Source organism: Nerophis lumbriciformis, linkage group LG14 (assembly GCF_033978685.3).
Source record: "Nerophis lumbriciformis linkage group LG14, RoL_Nlum_v2.1, whole genome shotgun sequence".
Taxonomy (NCBI): Eukaryota; Metazoa; Chordata; class Actinopteri; order Syngnathiformes; family Syngnathidae; genus Nerophis; species Nerophis lumbriciformis.
Window position 1 is genome coordinate 17,797,924 of NC_084561.2, and position 23,400 is coordinate 17,821,323.

General features: G+C 40.6%; 1 protein-coding gene across 2 annotated transcripts in view; it reads right to left on the reverse strand.

The window, feature by feature from the left end:
- Positions 1 to 355: 355 nt before the first annotated feature.
- Positions 356 to 23,400, reverse strand: part of LOC133616550 (N-acetyllactosaminide beta-1,3-N-acetylglucosaminyltransferase 3-like) — a 24,218-nt gene continuing 1,173 nt past the window's right edge. The window contains exon 2 of one of the 2 annotated variants that reach the window (XM_061975958.2): positions 356 to 3,192. In XM_061975958.2, coding sequence (XP_061831942.1) covers positions 2,061 to 3,182 — 1,122 coding nt within the window. In that variant the 5' untranslated portion in view covers positions 3,183 to 3,192 and the 3' untranslated portion in view covers positions 356 to 2,060. Of the gene's footprint in view, positions 3,196 to 23,400 lie in introns of both variants that reach the window. The other variant, XM_061975957.2, reaches the window with a different exon arrangement.

Below are 23,400 nucleotides of genomic sequence, written 5' to 3' on the forward strand. Positions count from 1 at the left end.
CGCAAATAACCAACAGGTGGCATATGTGAGCAAATAATATCACCTATTATGTCTACTGGTCAGCAATACATCAGCGGAATGTTCAGTCCAAATAAACGTACCAATATTGAGAGGTTTGTGCACGTAAATATCATATTCACACTGTCTGTGTTATGTATAAAATACGATCTTTTAGAGATGTCCGATAATGGCTTTTTTGCCGATATCTGATATTAACCGATACCGATATATACAGTCGTGGAATTAACATTATTATTATGCCTAATTTTGTTGTGATGCCCCGCTGGATGCATTAAAAAATGTAACAAAGTTTTCCAAAATAAATCAACTAAAGTTATGGAAAAAAATGCCAACATGACACTGCCATATTTATTATTGAAGTCACAAAGTGCATTATTTAGTGCTGCAAGGGGTTCTGGGTATTTGTTCTGTTGTGCTACGGTGTGGATGTTCTCCCGAAATGTGTTTGTCATTCTTGTTTGGTGTGGGTTCACAGTGTGGCGCATATTTGTAACAGTGTTTAAGTTGTTTATATGGCCACCCTCAGTGTGACCTGTATGGCTGTTGACCAAGTATGCCTTGCATTCACTTGTGTGTGTGAAAAGCCGTAGATATTATGTGACTGGGCCGGCACGCATAGGCAGTGCTTTTAAGGTACGCCCCCAATATTGTTGTCTGAGTGGAAATCGGGAGAAATTCGGGAGAATGGTTGCCTCGGGAGATTCTCGGGAGGGGCACTGAAATTCCTGGGAAAATCGGGAGGGTTGAAGTATGACTGGGAGACGCAACTGCTCTGTACCTACGTCCGTGTACAACTCCGTACAGCGGCGTTTTAAAAAGTCATAAATTTAACTTTTTGAAACCGATACCGATAATTTCCGATATTACATTTTAAAGCATTTATCGGATATAAAGATAGTAGAGATGTCCGATAATATCGGACTGCCGATATTATCGGACATCTCTACTATCTTTATATCGTCGAGGCTTGTTGGTTGTTGAGTTAACAACGTATTTCCAAGCTAGCCAGCTAGCCTACAGTGTCTGCACGCACATAGCACGTCATGTATGTTTCTTCTATTCTCAGCTATCAGCTACAGTATTACGGAATGAAACTAGTTCATAATATGCCAAGGGCGTATGTTCATGTTTTTTTTTAAATTAGTTTGCCAGCTTGTAGGGTAATTTGTGTGCTAGGTAGTTTGCTCTTTTAGCGAGCCAGTTGGACATATTTATCTATAAATGTGATTGTATTTATTTGAATATGTCTCTCTGTTGCATGCATTACACCACACTGGGGTTGTCTACGACTCTGATTACAACTAACTTGTTGTTTGCTCATAATTGACGTGCAAAATGTTTTGTGTATGCTAGCTGTATTAAGCAAAGGTGCCCAAACTTTTTGCTTCCAATGGTCAAACAGCGATTTTAAGCATATACGCAGTACCATGTCTGAGGAGTTTATCCTCGTACCGCCATATCGTCACATTCCACAGAAGGCAACTCGCCTTGTAGACATGCCATCAATGATTGTGTGAGCTTGAAAGATGTCATGTATTAAATTTGCAAAGGGGGTCGAACAAAACAACCCAGGCCCCTCTGATCTAGAGGAAATAAACATTGTAGGATTATTACCCTTGCCAGAAGGGACCGGGGAGCTTCACCTGGTCACCGGGTCCAAGTCCAAAATCGAATTGCCTATTCGAAGACAACTTTACACCACCTAGAGAACCGGATCACACACGTACAGTACACGTGTGCAGGGAAGGATAAATGCTAGTGTGATGGGGGAATAATGCTACGCCCCTGTGTTTAGTCGGTTAGGGGCGCTTGTTCACCCCACCAAACTCATTTCTCACAGAAAGAAGTTGACCTGATTTATTCTAGTGACAGCTGCCAGTCAACATAAAATGTCTCGGTCCATAAAAACTGTCCATGTTGATGACAATCAGCTTCACCAGCTTTAGAGCAAGGCTCTGTTTAAAGCGTCCACATGAAGACGAGGAGGCTCAGTCCTATTCACTCCTCGTTAAGTCCCGGGTTTTTATCTGGAGGTCGATTTAGGAAGCACATTTCAAAGCAGGGTCATGTATTCTGTGCCACATCAGATACATCTGAGCTGGGAGAAATCTGTGCACCAGCAGCACTTCTCTATAGTAGCACGGGTCGTACTTATCAAGGTTGCTGGAGGGGATGTGCAGTCCTGCTGTCTTCACCCCCATATGGGAGCTTGGCGCCAGTCCCGCTTTGGCCAGACACATCCCCATGTAAACATCATCAATGGGAAGAATGGTAATCGAGCGGGACATGTTGAATATGACCAAAGCCGTGTAGCCTGAGAGCAGGAAGCCCCCACCCCCACAGTAGGGAGGGTATGAGTCTGACTCCTGCACCTGAACGGGGATGTAGTACTTGCTCCCAGGTGATCGAATAGGCCCCACATTTTGGATTAAATGACCAGTGAAGAGGTGCTTGCTTCCGTTGTTGCCTTCAAGGCTCCGGAGATACTCCACCATGTTGTCCGTGTTGGCAAAAACATCATCATCACCATTGAAAACAAAGCGAGCTTTTGGACAGTTTCTTTCCATCCACTCCAGGAAGAGAATTTGCTTCAAGGTGAGGTTGTAGAACGAGTCGGCAAAGTCCCACTGGAGGATGTCTTTGTGCTCCCTTTGCTCCGTTTCCAGGAGTTTGTTCAGCCTTGTATTTTCAAAGCCTTTGTCCATCGTCCCAGAGACGAAAACCCTCCTGATCCACATCCCGTTGTGTAATCGCTCTTTGGCCCAGGTCTTACGCAGAACCTCTCGACGCTCGTAGTTCACAGGGGAGCTTTTTATGACGAGGAGAAGGAAAACGTCTTCTGATCGATCAACTCCGCCACATTTCTGAGGAAGGTCCAGTAGCATCGGGAATTTGCGACAGTGCCGAGAGTACAGAAAGTCTTTTATCAAATCAGGAAGAGAGCTGAAGCCGGAGATATTAGCAACAGACATGTTCTGTCGACAACTTGGCCAAAGGAAATCGTAGTGCTTCGGGGCGAGTGTCGTTATTTGATGAAGATCCTCTCTCGTGGTAGCTTGGAAGTGAAGGGTCTTTGGGTCCATAAAATCTTTAAAGAGATGAAGGACCAGCAGACTTAGACATACAAGCAGCAAGCAGGCTCGGACTCTGATGTGTCTCATCCTCGAAACTCTGCTGAGAGAAAGCATGAATGACATTGTTAATTATCTGCATCAACACTTTGTCTTATGGGAGCTACTTCAATGTTTGCTGTTATAAAGAACGGCCCTGAACCATACTGATATTTAGCCTCATGCTGTCATGTTAGCATGGTATCAATGACCACGCGGAGGTACTACTGTAGTGCCGCGTCGTAAAACTTTTAGTTGATTAGACTTTTTTCCAAAATATTTTATATCCCCCGCCCCTATCTGCTGTGCCAATCACGAGGCTCTGTCAGGTTCCCTGTGATTGGCTGAGAGCAGCTAATTTATCTGATTTTGTAAATTGTGTTACAAGACTTTAATTGGATACTCTTGTTAAACAATGACAAAGAGTCAAACCATAAGGTTCATGCTTTTGGCCGTGAGCTTGCACCACACTGTGTTGGAAGCCTCAGAACGCTGTGTTTTGCAATCTTTTTTTAACAGATTAATGGACGTACTTATGCGGGAACTCTAGTACATGTTGTCGGTTGGCCTTGTCACGCCAAATTTCTTCCCCCTTTTAAAACCTTCCCCCCCGCCCATTTACTTCCGGGGTCCTTTCCTCTTACGTCATTTCCTCTTACGTCATTGACAGCGATCAATAGAATCCAAATCTCCTGAAAATGGTGGTGTCACTGAATGACATTTGTCTTTATCTTTCCCAGGGGACTTATGTCAAACACCAGCAGGCTTCGAAAAATTCCAGGCGGAGTGTTAGGGAAAATTTCAGGCGGAGTGTTAGGGCCGCTGTTGGAAACTTCTGTCAAAACGAATAAAAAATCGTTTAATTCTCCGTCAAATGTGCAGTCAGCGATATCCTCAAGTTAATTTGTCCGATTAATACAGACGTTTTGTTAACGCTATATTATAAAAAAATAAAAAACAAATTAAAAAAAACAAGAATCCTTTCAGCGACGGGCAGTCAAAGCCGAAGTGTTATCGATCGCTGTCAATGACGTAAGAGGAAATGACGTAAGTAAGAGGAAATGACCCCGGAAGTAAATGGGGGGGGGAAGGTTTTTGTAGGGGGAAGAAATTTGGCGTGACAGCCTCCTCCCCCTCTCGAGGGAAAAAAAACTAAGATCAATGACAGGACACATATTAGACAAACAACCATTCGCTGTGTCACCGTGAATTGATTAACGTGGACCTCGACTTAAACAAGTTAGTGGTCAATTGTACGGAATATGTACTGTACTGTGCAATCTACTAATAAAAGTCTCAATCAAATCAAACCGAGTGGGAACTGAACGGAACCGCCTGCACTATCATTGACACAACAAATGTCAGCAAGATAATCGGAACTCAAGGCCACAAATATTTTTCTTTCAATGTATGACTTGGAGTGATGCTTTGTGGTTTCAAGGGGAACTGCATTTTTTGGGGGGATTTTTCCTATCATTCACAATCCCTTTTTCCTATCATTCAGAATTAGGGATGTCCCGATCCGATATTTGGATCGGATCGGCCGCCGATATTTGCCAAAAAATGCGTATCGGCAAGGCATGGGAAAATGCCGATCCAGATCCAGTTTAAAAAAAAACTCCGTGTTTTCCAACGCACCTATATAAATAATACATTCCACTTTTCTGCTGCTCCCTAATTTCCGTTCCGCCTTTTCCAGCACACCTTCAACACATCCACAGGTCCGTGGATTCTCACGCAGTTGCTTTTAGCTGCTGGCATTACACAACAGGCTCTTCTCACTCTTTTCTGTGTCTCCCTCTCACAGACAGCAAGCGCACCTACATACTACACACGTCACATACTGTCACGTCATACGTCACATACGTATACGTCCTCCCCGAGCAGAGAGGTAGAAGCATGGCTAACGTTAGCTGTGATGCTAGCTCAGCCGTGTGACCAACGTTCTCTCTAAGGTGCGCGCCTGTGCAATTGCGCACTGCTCAAACGTCCTCTGCGCATAGCAATTATATGCCACGCGCAAAATCAAATAAAAAAATAAGCGCATAACAATTTTCGACACACGGACACAGAGAAAACAGTTTTCGTCATCATTGTTCAAATATTGTAACGTCTGTCGAGACGCTTATCTCCATTCAGTGCCACACGCCCACACCATCAAAATGCCGAGGCAAAAATTTCCACATCAACACCGTATGAAAAAATTAGTGATTTTTTGTAGTTGTGATTTCCTTCTCTGCATGAAAGTTTAAAAGTAGCATATATTAATGCAGTATGAAGAAGAATGTTTTAATGTAGACATGCAAGCCTTGAAAGAAAATGTTGAAAATCAAGACTACATTTCCTGCAAATGGGTGCATTTCTACCCTATATTTTAACTTTAGATTTATTCTCATATCAAACTCTTTTGGCTGTCTTTTTGACACTTACATCCGGCGCCCACCTCCACACCCTGGATTATAAATAATGTAAATAATTAAATGTGATTATCTTGTGTGATGACTGTATTATGATGATAGTATATATCTGATAGTATATATCTGTATCATGAATTAAGTGGACCCCGACTTAAACAAGTTGAAAAACTTATTCGGGTGTTACCATTTAGTGGTCAATTGTGCGGAATATGTACTTCACTGTGCAACCTACTAATAAAAGTCTCAATCAATCAATCAATCAATCAATCAAAACACATAGAATCATCATACTGATGTGATTATATGCATCAAGGCTGAGGCAAAATATCGAGATATATATCGTGTATTGCAATATGGCCTTAAAATATCGCAATATTAAAAAAAGGCCATATCGCCCACCCCTAGTTTCAATGATGCCATTTCTGTTTGTCATGTATAATTTTGTCTATTTTGTGTTTATCCTTGAATAAACAGGTCAGTTTCTTGTTACCAACCATTGTGTATTATTCAAACTCCCCTAATTCAGCTGGCTAGTTGTTATCAAGAGTACTAAAACACTTTTCAACATGATTCTGACAACTAAGTAGGCTAAATAACTTTAAACTTTAATACATGCTCGGATAGGCCAGTATCGGTATCGGTCAGTATCAGTATCAGATCGGAAGTGCAAAAACAATATCGGTATCGGATCGGAAGTGCAAATACCTGGATCGGAACATCCCTATTCAGAATCCCTATGTGAGACAAAAACACATGTTTTTCTCTTTTTTGTGTATTCTAAATAGTAAGATACATCTCGCACCATACGGCGAACAATGTAGCTAACGGCAGTCATCTATTTCGCATATAAATCCCTCTATAAAAACATCTAAAAACCGCCAAATGCATGTCGTGACCTGCATATTGACCAAGCATTAGCGACTTTGTTATTACAAAAACCAAAGTCGAGGAACTACTTTTAGCGGCACCTTGATCACAGAGAAGTAACTATCTTACGCAACGCCCCCTTGTTGAGGATTATGACAACTATATCATCTAACCGGGGGTCCTAAGTCTTGTGCTGAAAGATAAACATCAGTTGACATCCCAGTGAGAGCAGACATTGCACAGTAAAGTAATTGTTTTACTATGTTCGTCGTTTGTATTTGCTGTTTATCTATTAATCCATCCATCTTCTTCCGCTTATCTGAGGTCGGGTCGCGGGGGCAGCAGTTTAAGCAGAGAAGCCCAGACTTCCCTCTCCCCAGCCACTTCGCCTAGCTCTTCCCGGGGGGCCTAGGGGCGTTCCTAGGCGAGCTGGGAGACATAGTCTCCCCAACGTGTCCTGGGTCTTCCCCGTGGCCTCCTACCAGTTGGACGTGCCCTAAACAACTCCCCAGGGAGGCGTCCGGGGGACACCTTGTCCAGATGTCCGAACCAACTCATCTTTTTTGTTCAGCACTTAGCAATACTGCAATATGTTACATTGTAGGGATGGGTACCGAATTTGTAACTTTTTGCCACCAACCAAATCCCGCCAGTGCTACCGGGCACCAATTGAGGTAAAATTCAACGGTGCCATTGGAGATGTCCGATAATGGCTTTTTTGCCGATATCCGATATTGTCCAACTAATTGCCGATTCCAATATCAACCGATACCGATATATACAGTTGTGGAATTAACACATTATAATGCCTAATTTTGTTGTGATGCCCCGCTGGATGCATTAAACAATGTAACAAGGTTTTCCAAAATAAATCAACTCAAGTTATGGAAAAAAATGCCAACATGGCACTGCCATATTTATTATTGAAGTCACAAAGTGCATTGTTTTTTTAACATGCCTCAAAACAGCAGCTTGGAATTTGGGACATGCTCTCCCTGAGAGAGCATGAGGCGGTTGAGGCGGTTGGGGTTGGGGTTGGGGGGGCGGGGTTGAGGTGGGGGGTAGCGGGGGGTGTATATTGTAGCGTCCCGGAAGAGTTAGTGCTGCAAGGGGTTCTGGGTATTTGTTCTGTAATGTTTATGTTGTGTTACGGTGCGGATGTTCTCCCGAAATGTGTTTGTCATTCTTGTTTGGTGTCGGTTCACAGTGTGGCGCATATTTGCAACAGTGTTGTTTGTACGGCCCCCTCAGTGTGACCTGTATGGCTGTTGACCAATTTTGCCTTGCATTCACTTGTGTGTGTGAAAAGCCGTAGATATTATGTGACTGGGCCGGCACGCAAAAGCAGTGCCTTTAAGGTTGATCGGCGCTCTGTACTTCTCCCTACGTCCGTGTACACAGCAGCGTTTTAAAAAGTGGAAGGACTTGCAACTTTGCGTCACAGAAACAAAAAAACGATAGAGTTATAAATCAAAAGCCTCGCAACTTTGTGAAAAAACTGCTGTAAAATCAGACATTTTAGAGCGCAACAATCCCAATGAAGCCTGCGAAATCCTGACCCCCTGGACATACTGTACCACCCCCATTCCCCCGCCCCCGTGTCACATTAATCCTGTACCGTAAGTGAGCAGTGAGCTACAGACGTGAGCTAAAAGCAGACATGAGGTGACTCTACAAGAACGCTCGGGTGCTCTGATGCTGCAATGAGTGTGTTGTGGAAACTCATTTCAAGCAAGCATGCCTCCGCCAGCTGCGTGGAATATGTTACATGGGTGGTCATTAGTCATTGGAATAAACTATATTCCTATTGGACACCAGCCAGCCTTGTAAAAAAAACATGCATGCCATGACGTGAGGGCGACCTCACCCTGTTTTCTTAACATGGCTAAAACCAATAGTGGAAAAAAAAGAAATGTGCAGAAAAAAACTCACAAAAATGATGACTTTCTATTATTTACTTGACAGTAAAGTGTGAAGGGTGATTGCACCCACAACTGCAAACAAGAAAACGCCTTTCATGATGTTTTAGTAAAAAAAAAAGTGGATGAATACATAATAGTGGATGACAGAACATTGTTTAATTTAGATATATTGTCCATCATGAGGGCGTTACGATGCATTAATAAATAATAATTAATAAACTACTGTGCTCGACCAAAGTCTTATGCCATGTTGCTTTAATAGCAGTAAATAACAGTGCAGATACAGAAATCAGGAGTATGCAAAAAAAAAAACTAAAGAAAGGTAGAATTCACTAAATCTGGATTAAGTTTTTAAATAAGATACATTTTGAAATAAAGAAATTAATAAATGAGCATTTAGGAAAATACATTAAAATGAATTACCTTATTTTTCGGATTATAAGTCGCACCGGCTGAAAATGCATAATAAAGAAGGAAAATAACATATACAAGTCGCACTTAGGGAAATTTATTTGATAAAATCCAACACCACGAATGGACATTTGAAAGGCAATTTAAAATAAATAAAGAATAGTGAACAACAGGCTGAATAAGTGTACGTTATATGAGGCATAAATAACCAACTGAGAACGTGCCTGGTATGTTAACGTAACATATTATGGTAAGAGTCATTCAAATAACTATAACATATAGAACATGCTATACGTTTACCAAACAATCTGTCACTCCTAATTAGGGATATCCTGATCCAGGTTTTTGCACTTCCGATCCGATACCGATATTGTTTTTGCACTTCCGATCTGATACCGATACTGACCGATACCGATACTGACCGATACTGGCCTATCCGAGCATGTATTAAAGTTTAAAGTTATTTAGCCCACTTAGTTGTCAGAATCATGTTGAAAAAGGTTTTAGTACTCTTGATAACAACTAGCCAGCTGAATTAGGGGAGTTTGAATAATACACAATGGTTGGTAACAAGAAACTGACCTGTTTAAAGTTAAAAGTTAAAGTACCAATGATTGTCACACACACACTAGGTGTGGCGAAATTATTCTCTGCATTTGACCCATCACCCTTGATCACCCCCTGGGAGGTGAGGGGAGCAGTGGGCAGCAGCGGTGGCCGCGCCCGGGAATCATTTTTGGTGATTTAACCCCCAATTCCAACCCTTGATGCTGAGTGCCAAGCAGGGAGGTATTGGGTCCCATTTTTATAGTCTTTGGTATGACTCGGCCGGGGTTTGAACTCACAACCTACCGATCTCAGGGCGGACACTCTAACCACTAGGCCACTGAGTAGGTATTTATTCAAGGATAAACACAAAATAGACAAAATTATACATGACAAACAGAAATGGCATCATTGAACTAGGGCTGGGCGATATGGCCTTTTTTTAATATTGCGATATTTTAAGGCCATATTGCGATACACAATATATATCTCGATATTTTGCCTTAGCCTTGAATGAACACTTGAAGCATATAATCACAGCAGTATGATGATTCTATGTGTTTTGATTGATTGATTGAGACTTTTATTAGTAGGTTGCACAGTGAAGTACATAATCCGTACAATTGACCACTAAATGGTAACACCCGAATAAGTTTTTCAACTTGTTTAAGTCGGGGTCCACTTAAATTGATTCATGATACAGATATATACTATCAGATATATACTATCATCATAATACAGTCATCACACAAGATAATCACATTGAATTATTTACATTATTTATAATCCAGGGTGTGGAGGGGGGCGCCGGATGTAAGTGTCAAAAAGACAGCCAAGAGTTTGATATGAGAATAAATCTAAAGTTAAAATATAGGGTAGAAATGCACCCATTTGCAGGAAATTTTTCAAAATTTTCTTTCAAGGCTTGCATGTCTACATTAAAACATTCTTCTTCATACTGCATTAATATATTCTACTTTTAAACTTTCATGCAGAGAAGGAAATCACAAGTAAAAAAATCACAAATTTTTTCATACGGTGTTGATGTGGAAATTTTTGCCTCGGCATTTTGATGGTGTGGTCGTGTGGCACCGAATGGAGATAAGCGTCTCGACAGATGTCACAATATTTGAACAATGATGACGAAAACTGTTTTCTCTGTCGTGTCCCGTGTGTCGAAAATTGTTATGCGCTTATTTTTTTATTTGATTTTGTGCGTGGCATAGATTTGCTATGCGCAGAGGACGCTTAAACGGTGCGCAATTGCACAGGCGAGCACCTTAGAGGGAGTGTTGCTCGCACGGCTGCGCTAGCATCACAGCTAACGTTAGCCATGCTGCTACCTCTCTGCTCGGGGAGGGCGTATACGTATGTGACATATGACGTGACAGTATGTGACGAGTGTAAGAAGGTGCACTTGCTGTCTGTGAGAGGGAGACACAGGAAAGAGTGAGAAGAGCCTGTCGTGTACTGCCAGCAGCTAAAAGCAACTGCGTGAGAATTCACAGACCTGTGGATGTGTTGAAGGTGTGCTGGAAAATGCGGAACGGAAATTAGGGAGCAGCAGAAAAGTGGAATGTATTATTTAAATCGGTGCTTTGGAAAACACGGACCGGAGTTTTTTTATAAACTGGATCTGGATCGGCATTTTCCCATGCCTTGCCGATACACAATTTTTGGCAAATATCGGCAGCCGATCCGATCCAAATATCGGATCGGGACATCCCTACTCCTAATCGCTAAATCCCATGAAATCTTCTACCTCGGTGTCGCTTCTAAACAACTCTGCCTACTCCAAAGGTAGACAATGCGCCGCCAATGTTGAAATGATCAATTTTCATAGGTACGGAAGTAGTAGCAGGCAGCATATTTTTATTCACAATGCACTTCTGCCATGACCCGCCCCCGCCAAATTATTGCTTGACGTGCGTGTGTGACGATTGCTGATATACGCTTAGTCTCTTACGTGAATTAGATAAATAATATTATTTGATATTTTACGGTAATGTATTAATAATTTCACACATAAGTCGCTCCAGAGTATAAGTCGCACCCCCGGCCAAACTATGAAAAAAACTGCGACTTATAATCCGAAAAATACGGTAATACATAATGATATTATTTACATAGTGGATAAATAATTAATAAAATGTTGTTGGGATTCATTTTAATGCACAGACAGATGATTTATGTATCGAACCGCCCTCCTTTTACATGTCCTGTACTGGTGTGACAATGTTGACGCCAACAGTTGTTGTTGTATCATCCTCTCTCCAGACTCTTATTAATCTACCTGTTAACTTCCTGTTTCATAACTTTGGGCTGTAACATGCTTCCATCTACACTTCTTAAACTTTACTAAGCACTTATTTCTTGGTGTTGTTTAAAGCTAGCTTAGCGGTTAGTTTAGCTATTATCTTGCCTGCCTGCTCCTGCTTGCTCTTGGTGCATGTTTACCCTCGTCCTCCAGTGATAACGTATACATAAAATACTAAGAAATGCAGTTTGTTTGCTGTAATTGAGGTGATTATTATTAGCTTAGAGAAGCAGCTCCACACTGTGTATGGATCATACTTGCCAACCTTGAGACCGCCGACGGTAAAGATGAACAGGGAATTTGCACACTTTATATATTTCCAGCTGAATCAGAATATCAACAAAGGCCTATACTCTATCCAGTGTTTCCCACACATTCATTTATTTGTGGCGGCCCGCCACGAAAGAATTACGTCCGCCACAAATGGATTTTTCGGCTTTTGACTCGCTCGACCGCTCATAAAAGCAATGGGACTCTGTCTGTGAATGTACCTTGTAGTTACAACTCCGGTGCAGTAGGTGGCGGTAGCCTACTATGCATTGTAACTCCGCCAATAGCACTTAATTCACCTGGTGGGCCAGAAGAAGAAGAAGAAGACGAAGAAGACGAAGACGAAGACGGACGGACGGACGGGATCAAAATACGAGGGTAATATAGGTTATGGTAGATAGGTTATAGCTGCATCGCTCGTGGCTCGTCATATATTTAACGTTAATCCGCGATTTCACCGAGCGTTTCACTGACGGTGAGCAGCCTGACGCTGCTTCATTAACACCGCCGCTGTTTGACTCGGGGTACGGGGCAGACGGACGTAATAACAATCACCTGTTTTCATACCGACGAGCTGACGTGTCCAGGTTATAACCCTGTTGTCAATAAACACACGTGGAGACGGTGCTTCAGATACTACATTAATACTCAAGCTAAAATGTCCACTGTCCACTGCAGCATGTGAATGCAATGAAAAGAATAAAATCTGAGCCAACCAGCTGTTAAAATGTTGTCCAGGTTAATGTTTTGGCCATTAAAGGCCCTTCATTTCAAGATTTCAACTGTGATCGGGCTTTAAACAGGTGGCTGACCTGTTCAGATGGGTGTAACTGCTACTGGTCAAATAATGTGAAATATCATTTAATTTTACATGTATGCAATGCCATTTAAATGTAATTATAGATAATAATAATAATAAATACTGTGTAGTGTTGTAAATAGTCAACGGGAAGGATTTTAGTAAGATATAAGCCATGAGCACTACACAGCCAGAAAAAAACCTAGGCAGGACAAGTAAAAATATTGGGGCAAGTAGATTTGAGAAGTCGGGCAAGTAGAAAAATTAGGGCGGAGGGAACAGGTGAGACTCAGCAAACACTGAAAAATAAAGCAGGGTCAGATCAGAAATGCACTTTTCTCATGAAAAGGGTCCTAATTTATATTCTTATGTGCCTTATAGAGAGGACCACGACAAAACATACACCTCTGCCTCTGTTTCACTTTATGTTGCTGGTAAATAATATGGTTGTAGTAGTAGGCTAAAGTTAAATTATTTAGTATGCACTAATTAAAGGGGCAGAGCTTTAAGAGACATTTTAGCTTTTATATTTTATAAGATATATTTTTTGTAAGAACCACAATTAATAAATATATTTCAGTGAATAACTAATTGTTCAAATCTGTATATAAATATGTACATAAAGTGTTGTAATTATATTCCAACTCCGCGTTCTTCTTGGTCATCGCCGCTGCCGCCACCCCCCGCCCCCCTGACCACACCACCACAAATAGATGCCTGCCCTGTGGGAAACACTGCTATCCTTACATAATGTTAACAACACCTGTCCCTTTATTTTGTAATTATTTGGTAGAATTTGGCAACATTGTTTTCAATCCTGGGATCTGATTGGCTTAGTGACCGGTGCCCCAGTCTCCTCTGTTAGCAGTGTGGTTCTGTTGGGTGTTTGTCAAATTTGAGTCAAAATTGGAATTAGTTTCAAGGACTGTGACTTTGTCCAAACATTGTCCGTTATGACATCGAACTCAACCACCAAAAGAAGTGCCTTAGTTAAAGAAAAAGTGGAACTCATTGTTGCTATGCTAAAGGAACTAGCTTTGGCTAGCTTGGCTGCCATTAGCCTAAGTAAGCATAACTCGATTTATCTTCAATTCTCTAAATAAAGGAGGAATAAAATACACAAGAATGACAATAAGACTGTGAATAATGTTTTCATTCAATTATCAGCTAATCTATCATCGACATTCACCGGTGAGTACCATAATTAATGTATATTGAATGTTAAAATGATGGAGGGGTAAGAGGTAGGGTTGTACGGTATACGGTATATAAAGTAAAAGTACCGCAATACTAATGAATCATATTCGGTACTATACCGCCTCTGAAAAGTACCGGTACTTAATAATTCATTTTCTACCACTGGTCCTTAATAATTCTGACAAAATAATAGAATGATAAATGACACAATATGTTACTGCATATGTTGGCAGCTAAATTAGGAGCATTTGTTTGTTTACTTACTACTAAAAGACAAGTTGTCTTGTATGTTCACTATTTTATTTAAGGACAAATTTGCAATAAGAAACATATGTTTAATGTACCCTAAGATTTTTTGTTAAAATAATTAAATAATTTTTTGTGGTCCCTTTTGTTTAGAAAAGTACAGAAAAGTATCGAAATAATTTTGGTATCGGTACCGGTACCAAAATATTGGTATTGGGACAACACTAGTAAGAGGATAGGAAGTGTTATAAGAGTGCGGCAAACATTAGTAAAGGTTTTTAAGAGTGTGCAGAGGGTTTATAAAGACCTAAAATACATACAATACTCATATAGTATATCTTAGTAACTTTTCTGGCTTTAACTAGCATGCGAAGACCACTGTCCCCTATAGCCCAAGCCCTGAATCCCAGCTCATAGCAGTACACACTACTGTAGTGATGTGCAGATATCGATATTGATACCAGATCTTTATGCTCTAATATCGATTCTCAAATCAAATATCAATACTTTTGATACTTGAGTTTTTTTAGATAATGTATATAAATAACAAGGAACACAGCTAGTCAGGTTACTTTTAGACCTCCACCCCAGATCACACCTCACTCCTACCCACTTCTCCAAAGTGGGCTGGCTCAGGGTGGAGTACAGAGTAAAACAACTTGCACTGAGCCTAGTCTATAAAATCCGCTACACCTCCCTGATACCGAAGTACATGTCAAACTACTTCCATAAAGTAAATGACCGCTATAACCACAACACCAGGGGGAGCTCCACAAACCACGTTAAACCCAGATTCCGATCTAACAAAGGTCTTAACTCATTCTCCTTCTATGCCACATCAATATGGAATGCACTCCCAACAGGTGTAAAAGAAAGTGCATCTCTATCCTCCTTCAAAACCGCACTAAAAGAACACCTCCAGGCAACTTTAACCCTTGACTAACACCCTCTCCCCTCCACATCCCACCTCCCCGGATTGTAAATAATCAAATGTATAAACTTGTTCTTATGCTTTCTGAACACACTATGTTCACTGTTCACTGCTCGCTGTACTTATCCTACAAAGTCAAACCTACACTGTTTCAATGTCCATTACTCTGATTATGCAATTGTTGATGACTGAAGTGCTGATATCAACCTGCGCCCCCCCCCCTCCAACATCTCACCCCCCGGATTGTAAATAATGTAAATAATTCAATGTATATACTCTGATGATTAACTTGTGTGATGACTGTATTATGCTGATAGTATATATTTGTACGATGAATTGACTTACTTAACGTGGACCCCAAATTAAAAAAAAAAAGAAAAACTTATTCGGGTGTTACCATTTAGTGGTCAATTGTACGGAATATGTACTGTACTGTGCAATCTACTAATAAAAGTTTCAATCAATCAAAGTGTAGAGTAACCAAATCATTGAGATTTTGTCTAAATTAAATGCAATTGGCGGGAAATACTTTTTCTTTCACCTCTGTAAGATTGTAATGCGTAATCGGAGCAGCACACTGTACTGTGCTAAGTCATTCAGTCTGTCATTTTTATTTATTTAAGAACATTACTGGTAATAAAAATCACTAAATCATTAAAAGTCACCAAGTATTATAAAACAGCGAGTGTATGTATCCTTTTAATGTAGGCCAGGGATTCTCAAACTGTGGAACGGGTACCACTAGTGGTACGTGGGCTCCATCATGGTGCGGCAAAAAATCCCTTAATTAAATATTGTAATGTGACAGTTTTGTTTTCCTATATTCAAACTAGGGTTGTACGGTATACCGGTACTACTATAGTATCGCTGTACTGTTGAATCAAAAACGGTCCTAAGCATACTTGCCAACCTTGAGACCTCCGATTTCGGGAGGTGGGGGGAAGGGGTGGGCGTGGTCGGGGTGGGACGGGGGCGTGGCTGGGGGCGTGGCTAAAAGGGGAGGAGTATATTTACAGCTAGAATTCACCAAGTCAAGTATTTCATATATATATATATATATATATAAGAAATACTTGACGTTCAGTGAATTCTAGCTATATATATATATATATATATATATATATATATATATATATATATATATATATATATATATATATATTTATTTATTTTATTATATATATATATATATATATATATATATATATATATATATATATATATATATATATAAAATAAATACTTGAATTTCAGTGTTCATTTATTTACACATATACACACACAACACTCATCTACTCATTGTTGAGTTAAGGGTTGAATTGTCCATCCTTGTTCTATTCTCTGTCACTATTTTTCGAACCATGCTGAACACCCTCTCTGATGATGCATTGATGTGTGGCACGCACAAAAGTGCTTTCATCAAATGCACTAGATGGCAGTATTGTCCTGTTTAAGAGTGTCACAACATTGCTGTTTACGGCAGACGAACTGCTTTACGGTATACAAAAAAGTGACTGCTGTTGTTGTGTGTTGTTGTCACGCTGGGAGGACGTTAATGAAACTGCCTAACAATAAACCCACATAAGAAATCAAGAACTCGCCCTCCATCATTCTATAGTTATAACGTGATTGGGCAGGTACGCTTTTTTATATTATGGAGGACCTGAGTCCGCCTGAATTTCGGGAGATTTTCGGGAGAAAATTTGTCCCGGGAGGTTTTCGGGAGAGGCGCTGAATTTCGGGAGTCTCCCGGAAAATCCGGGAGGGTTGGCAAGTATGGTCCTAAGTACCGGTTCCCCATTTCTTTTTTCTTTTTAAACGGGCATGACGGTACGCCGTCACGTCATGACATTGCTGGGTTTGCAAGCAGAGGAGAATGTTCGGCGAGTACTTACAAGCAGACATGGTCTGTAGACAAAAAAGGGAGAACGGACACATTTGGCCTAAAAACTAAAGATAAAAGTGACGATATAACACTGAAAAGCCCTTAGGAAGAGGTGCTTTAAGACATGGTTAGCTAACTAGCAGCTAACATTCATAGAGTCGGCAGTGTTTTAACTATTTCTAAATAAAAGGGACAAGCAGTAGAAAATGGATGGATGGATAAATCACTAATCCTCGCCTCCATGGCGACAAATAAAGTGATTTTCTTAAAAGTATCTGTCATTTATTGGTTACTCAGGTCCCGGGACAATACCGGAACCATTGTAGGGGGAACTTAAGGGCGGGGGGACACTGGATATGGGGACATGTGTTATGTGTTGGACACGGTAAGTAGAGGAACGAAGAGCAGGAATAAAAGGCAGAAAAGACAATAAGCTTTCTTTGTGTATTATTAATCTTGATTAATAATACACAAAGAAATAGTGTATTATTAATGTACACTAACTAATAAGTGACAAGTTGGGCACACAACAATGGCGACGAGGATTTTTATGTGAACACTTAAAGACAGGTTGTTGAACGTTAAAAAGAGTTGAGCGAGCAACACGGAGAAGTCGGGAATTCAACCGTTCGCATGCTACATGGATCCAGCCACGCTCGGACCAAGATGGTCACAATGGCTTACGTCATTTGAATTATTTGCTGACGGAAAGGGATTTATTATTGATGCTGATGCCACGGCTGTGGTGAAACAGAGGAGACAAGCTCTACTTTTGTATCCAGCGGGACCGGACATCCAGGATGTGTTTTTAACTCTGCCGGACACCGGGGAAGTAACGGACTACACGAAGGCGGCAACAGCGCTGAACACGAACTTTGTGCCCCAGGTCAACGCGGCGTTTGCCCGCCAGACCTTTCACAAGTTACGCCAAGAACCAGGTGAGACTGTACAACAGTTTGCAACACGTCTGAGACGGACCGCGAGGGACTGTGCTTTTCATGCCGACACTCACAACCAGATTAGAGACGCTATCCTGAGTAAATGTACGTCGGTGTACGTGCGTAGGAAATTACTAGAGGAAGGTCATACGCTGACGCTTGCCCGCACATTGGAACTGTCCTCGCAATGTGAGAGGATTGAGGAACAGATGTCTAGCGCTAGATGACACGGGGGACTCGGAGTCTGTACATCGCGTTGCGCATGAAGGTGGGAAATACTTAGCATCGAGTGGGAAAACGCCTCAAAGAGAAGGGGGCGCCACATCGGAGAGGAAATGTTTCAGGTGTGGACATGCGGATCACATGGCAAAGGTTCCCAAATGCCCTGCACGGGGCCAGACTTGTCACAAATGCAATGGGAGGGATCATTACTCCAAGATGTGCCGTTCGAGGGGATCAATGACTCAAATGTGAAACTGTAGAGGTGGTACATGAACTTGAGAGTGAGTTTACATTTAATGTGAAATAGGGTGACATGTCAGACAAGCTTATATTTTGTGTGGGGGGAGTAAACATAGAAATGTTGGTTGACTCAGGAGCCAAAAGCAATATCATGGGAGCAAATGCATGGGAAAAACTGAAGGTAGAAAATATTAAATGCAAGTCATATGTCCCAAAAGAGCCTAGGAATTTGTATCCGTACTCATCCCGCGAACCACTAGCAATTAAGGGAATGTTTGAATGTGAAATCAGAATTTGTAACAGATCTGAACAGGCAGAATTGATTGTGATTAAGGGTAATGGTGAACCGCTATTGGGTAAAATGACAGCCATGAAGCTATGAGTGTTAAAAATAGGTGAAAATGTCTCGGTGGTGGCAGACATCAAAGATACATTCATGCAGAAATACCCAGATGTTTTCAAGGGTGTAGGTAAATTAAACACCAAGCAGGTTAGCCTATACATAGACCCAGCGGTTAAGCCTGTGGCCCAGCCATTAAGGCGTATACCATACAATCTCAGGGAGGCGGTGCAGAATAAAATAAAGGACTTGATTGGTTTGGACATTATAGAAAGTGTCAAAGGCCCCGCCCCATGGGTAAACCCAGTGGTGATAATCCCAAAACCAGACAAGGATATTAGGATGTTTGGATAAGAGAAGGGCCAATGAAGCGATTGTGAGGGAACGGTACCCCATTCCTACTGTGGATTAAATTTTGCAAGGCATGAATGGCTCAGCTATATTTAGCAAGCTCGACCTCAAATGGGGCTACCATCAGTTGGAACTGACCCCGGAGTCGAGAGAGATAACTACTTTTGCAGTACATAATGGCGTGTACAGGTACAAAAGGTTGATTTTTGATGTCTCATCGGCCAGTGAGCAATACCAGCATGAAATAGCCAATGCACTGGCTGGCATTGAAGGTGTTGAAAACAGTTCAGATGATGTGATAATACATGCACAAGACCAGGAGACACATGATAAGAGATTACATGCTGTGATGAAGAGGCTAGCAGAATGTGGTTTAACACTTAATCCTTAAAAGTGTCAGTTCAACATGACCAGGTTGGTTTCATGGGGATACTACTGTCTCAGAAAGGTATAGACCCTACGGAAGAAAGAGTGAGGGCTGTAGTCGAGGCCAGGGAACCCAAGAATGCCTCAGAGGTCTGAAGTTTCTTGGGTCTCGTAGGATTTAGTTCCAGATTCATAACGGGTTTCACAACTCTGTCAGAGCTGCTACGACACCTGATCAGAAAAGATGTGCCATTTAAATTTGGTCCAGAGCAGAAGAAAGCATTTCAAGGCTTAAAGGATGAGCTAGCCAAAGCTACTACACTAGCTTACTTTGATAAGGAAGCTCCAACCAAGGTAATAGCGGATGCGAGTCCTGTGGTTCTAGGGGCAGTGTTAGTGCAGGACCAGCAGGGGAAGATGGTACCTGTGTGCTATGTGAGTCACAGCTTTACAGATTGTGAACGTAGATACTCACAGACGGAGCGAGAAGCTTAAGCTCTAGTATGGGCTTGTGAGAGATTGCATCCTTGTGTGCATGGTAGGAGGTTTGATTCAGTTATGGACTATAAGCCATTAGAAGTCATATATGGTCCTCGATCCAAACCATGCGCATGCATTGAGAGATGGGTTCTCAGACTGCAGCCCTATGATTTCACAGTTGTATATGTATCTGGGAAACAAAACATACATATATATATATATACAGTACATATACATATATACAGTATATATATATATATATATATATATATATATATATATATATATATATACACTTATACATATACTGTACATACATATATACAATACTGTACATACATATATACATACATACATACATATATATATATATATATATATATACACATATATATACATACATAGTATTACATACATACATACATACATACATACATACATACATACATACATACATACATACATACATACATACATATATATATATATATATATATATATATATATATATATATATATATATATATATATATATATATATATATATATATATATTTAATGAAAACCCTAAGCAAGGTTTTTACATGTGCTGGTTTCAACCAAATCCATGCAATAATTCGTTTTTTAGTACACACCAAGAATGTGTGTATGGGGCGGTGACGTTTTGGTTTAGAGTATTTAAAGTATTACAGGGGGGAAGAAATCTAATGTTAGGCTAAGATTTTTGTTCAGTACTTCAGTGTAGTGCAGGGGTGTCAAACTCATTTTAGATGGGGGGCCACATGGAGAAAAATCTACTCCCAAGTGGGCCGGACTGGTAAAATCACGGCACGATAACTTAAAAATAAAGACAACTTCAGATTGTTTTCTTTGTTTAAAAATAGAACAAGCACATTCTGAAATTGTACAAATCATAATGTTGTTGGGTTTTTTTTACACTGACATGTTGCGGTTAATAGTATTCCATCTTTATTTGTGGTTATTTATATTTTCTGAATAAGTAATGTGATACCGTTCATCAGTCAACACATTGGTGTTAATTTTCAATCTATCAAGATAAAAAATAATAATATCAAAATCAAATTACAGTATGTTATTTATAGAGATGTCCGATAATATCGGACTGCCGATATTATTGGTCGATAAATGCTTTAAAATATTATATCGGAAATTATCGGTATCGGTTTCAAAAAGTACAATTTATGACTTTTTAAAACGCCGCTGTATGGAGTGGTACACGGACGTAAGGAGAAGTACAGAGCAACAATAAACCTTAAAAGCACTGCCTTTGCGTGCCGGCCCAATCACATAATATCTACGGCTTTTAACACACACACAAGTTAATGCAAGGCATACTTAGTCAACAGCCATACAGGTCACACTGGGGGTGGCCGTATAAACAAATTTAACACTGTTACAAATATGCGCCACACTGTGAACCCACACCAAACAAGAATGACAAACACATTTCAGCAGAACATCCGCACCGTAACACAACATAAACACAGCAGAACAAATACCCAGAACCCCTTGCAGCACTAACTCTTCCTGGACGCTACAATATACACCCCCCGCTACCTCCTGACGCCACACAAAGAATGTTCTTCCTTACCATCCATCCATTTCTACCGCTTGTCCCTTTCGGGGTCGCGGTGGGTGCTGGAGCCTATCCTGTCTGCATTCGGGTGGAAGGCGGGGTACACCCTGGACAAGTCGCCACCTCATCACAGGGCCAACACAGATAGACAGACAACATTCACACTCACATTCACACAATAGGGCCCATTTAGTGTTGCCAATCAACCTATCCCCAGGTGCATAAGAGAACATGCAAACTCCACACAGAAAGATCCCGAGCCCAGGCTTGAACCCAGGACCTTCGTATTGTGAGGCCCCCGTGCTGCCCCTTTCTTACCAAGTGTTTGATAACATCCACTTGTTACCCTGAAGAGGACATTTGTTGAGCTGCAGTATATACCCAACGCATGTATCGCTTAATGCAGTGGTTCTTAACCTGGGTTCGATCGAACCCTAAGTGAGTCGGGCACAGGGGTTCGGCGGAGGTCAAAACACACCCGACTCATCGTGTAAATAAAAACTTCTCCCTATCGGCGTATTACAGATACGACAACAGCAGAAGTCACACTGATTTGCAGGTGTATTACTTTGTTTAGGTGTATGCACTGTGTTGGTTTTGAACCTTGTTCAAAACCAACACAGTGCACCAGTAAAAAAAACATGGTAACACTTTAGTATGGGGAACATATTCACCATTAATTAGTTGCTTATTAACATGCAAATTAGTAACATATTGGCTCTTAACTAATCATTATTAAGTACTTATTAATGCCTTATTCGGCATGGCCTTATTATAACCCTAACCCTCTAACCCAGGGGTCGGGAACCTTTTTGGGTGAGAGGGCCATGAAACCAAATATTTTAAAATGTATTTCCGTGAGAGCCATATACCGTATTTTTCGGAGTATAAGTCGCACCGGCCGAAAATCCATAATAAAGAAGGAAAAAAACATATATAATTCGCACTGGAGTATAAATCCCATTTTTGGGGGAAATGTATTTGATAAAATCCAACACCAAGAATAGACATTTGTAAGGCAATTTAAAATACATAAAGAATAGTGAACAACAGGCTGAATAAGTACGTTATATGAGGCATAAATAACCAACTGAGAATGTGCCTGGTATGTTAACGTAACATATTATGGTAAGAGTCATTCAAATAACTATAACATATAGAACATGCTATACGTTTACCAAACAATCTGTCACTCCTGATCGCTAAATCCCATGAAATATTATACGTCTAGTCTCTTACGTGAATGAGCTAAATAATATTATTTGATATTTTACGGTAATGTGAAAACAATTTCACACATAAGTCGCTCTTGAGTATAAGTCGCACCCCCGGCCAAACTATGAAAAAAACTGCGACTTATAGTCCGAAAAATACGGTAATATTCTTTAACACTGAATACAACTAAATGCGTGCATTTTTAAGTAAGACCAACATTTTTAGAGTACCGTATTTTTCGGACTATAAGTCGCAGTTTTCATAGTTTGGCCAGGGGTGCGACTTATACTCAGGAGCGACTTATGTGTGAAATTATTAACACATTACCGTAAAATATCAAATAATTTATTTAGCTCATTCACGTAAGAGACTAGACGTATACGATTTCATGGGATTTAGCGATTAGGAGTGACAGATTGTTTGGTAAACGTATAGCATGTTCTATATGTTATAGTTATTTGAATGACTCTTACCATAATATGTTACGTTAACATACCAGGCACGTTCTCAGTTGGTTATTTATGCCTCATATAACGTACACTTATTCAGCCTGTTGTTCACTATTCTTTATTTATTTTAAATTGCCTTTCAAATGTCTATTCTTGGTGTTGGGTTTTATCAAATAAATTTCCCCCAAAAATGCGACTTATACTCCAGTTTGACTTATATATGGTTTTTTCCTTCCTTATTATGCATTTTCGGCCGGTGCGAC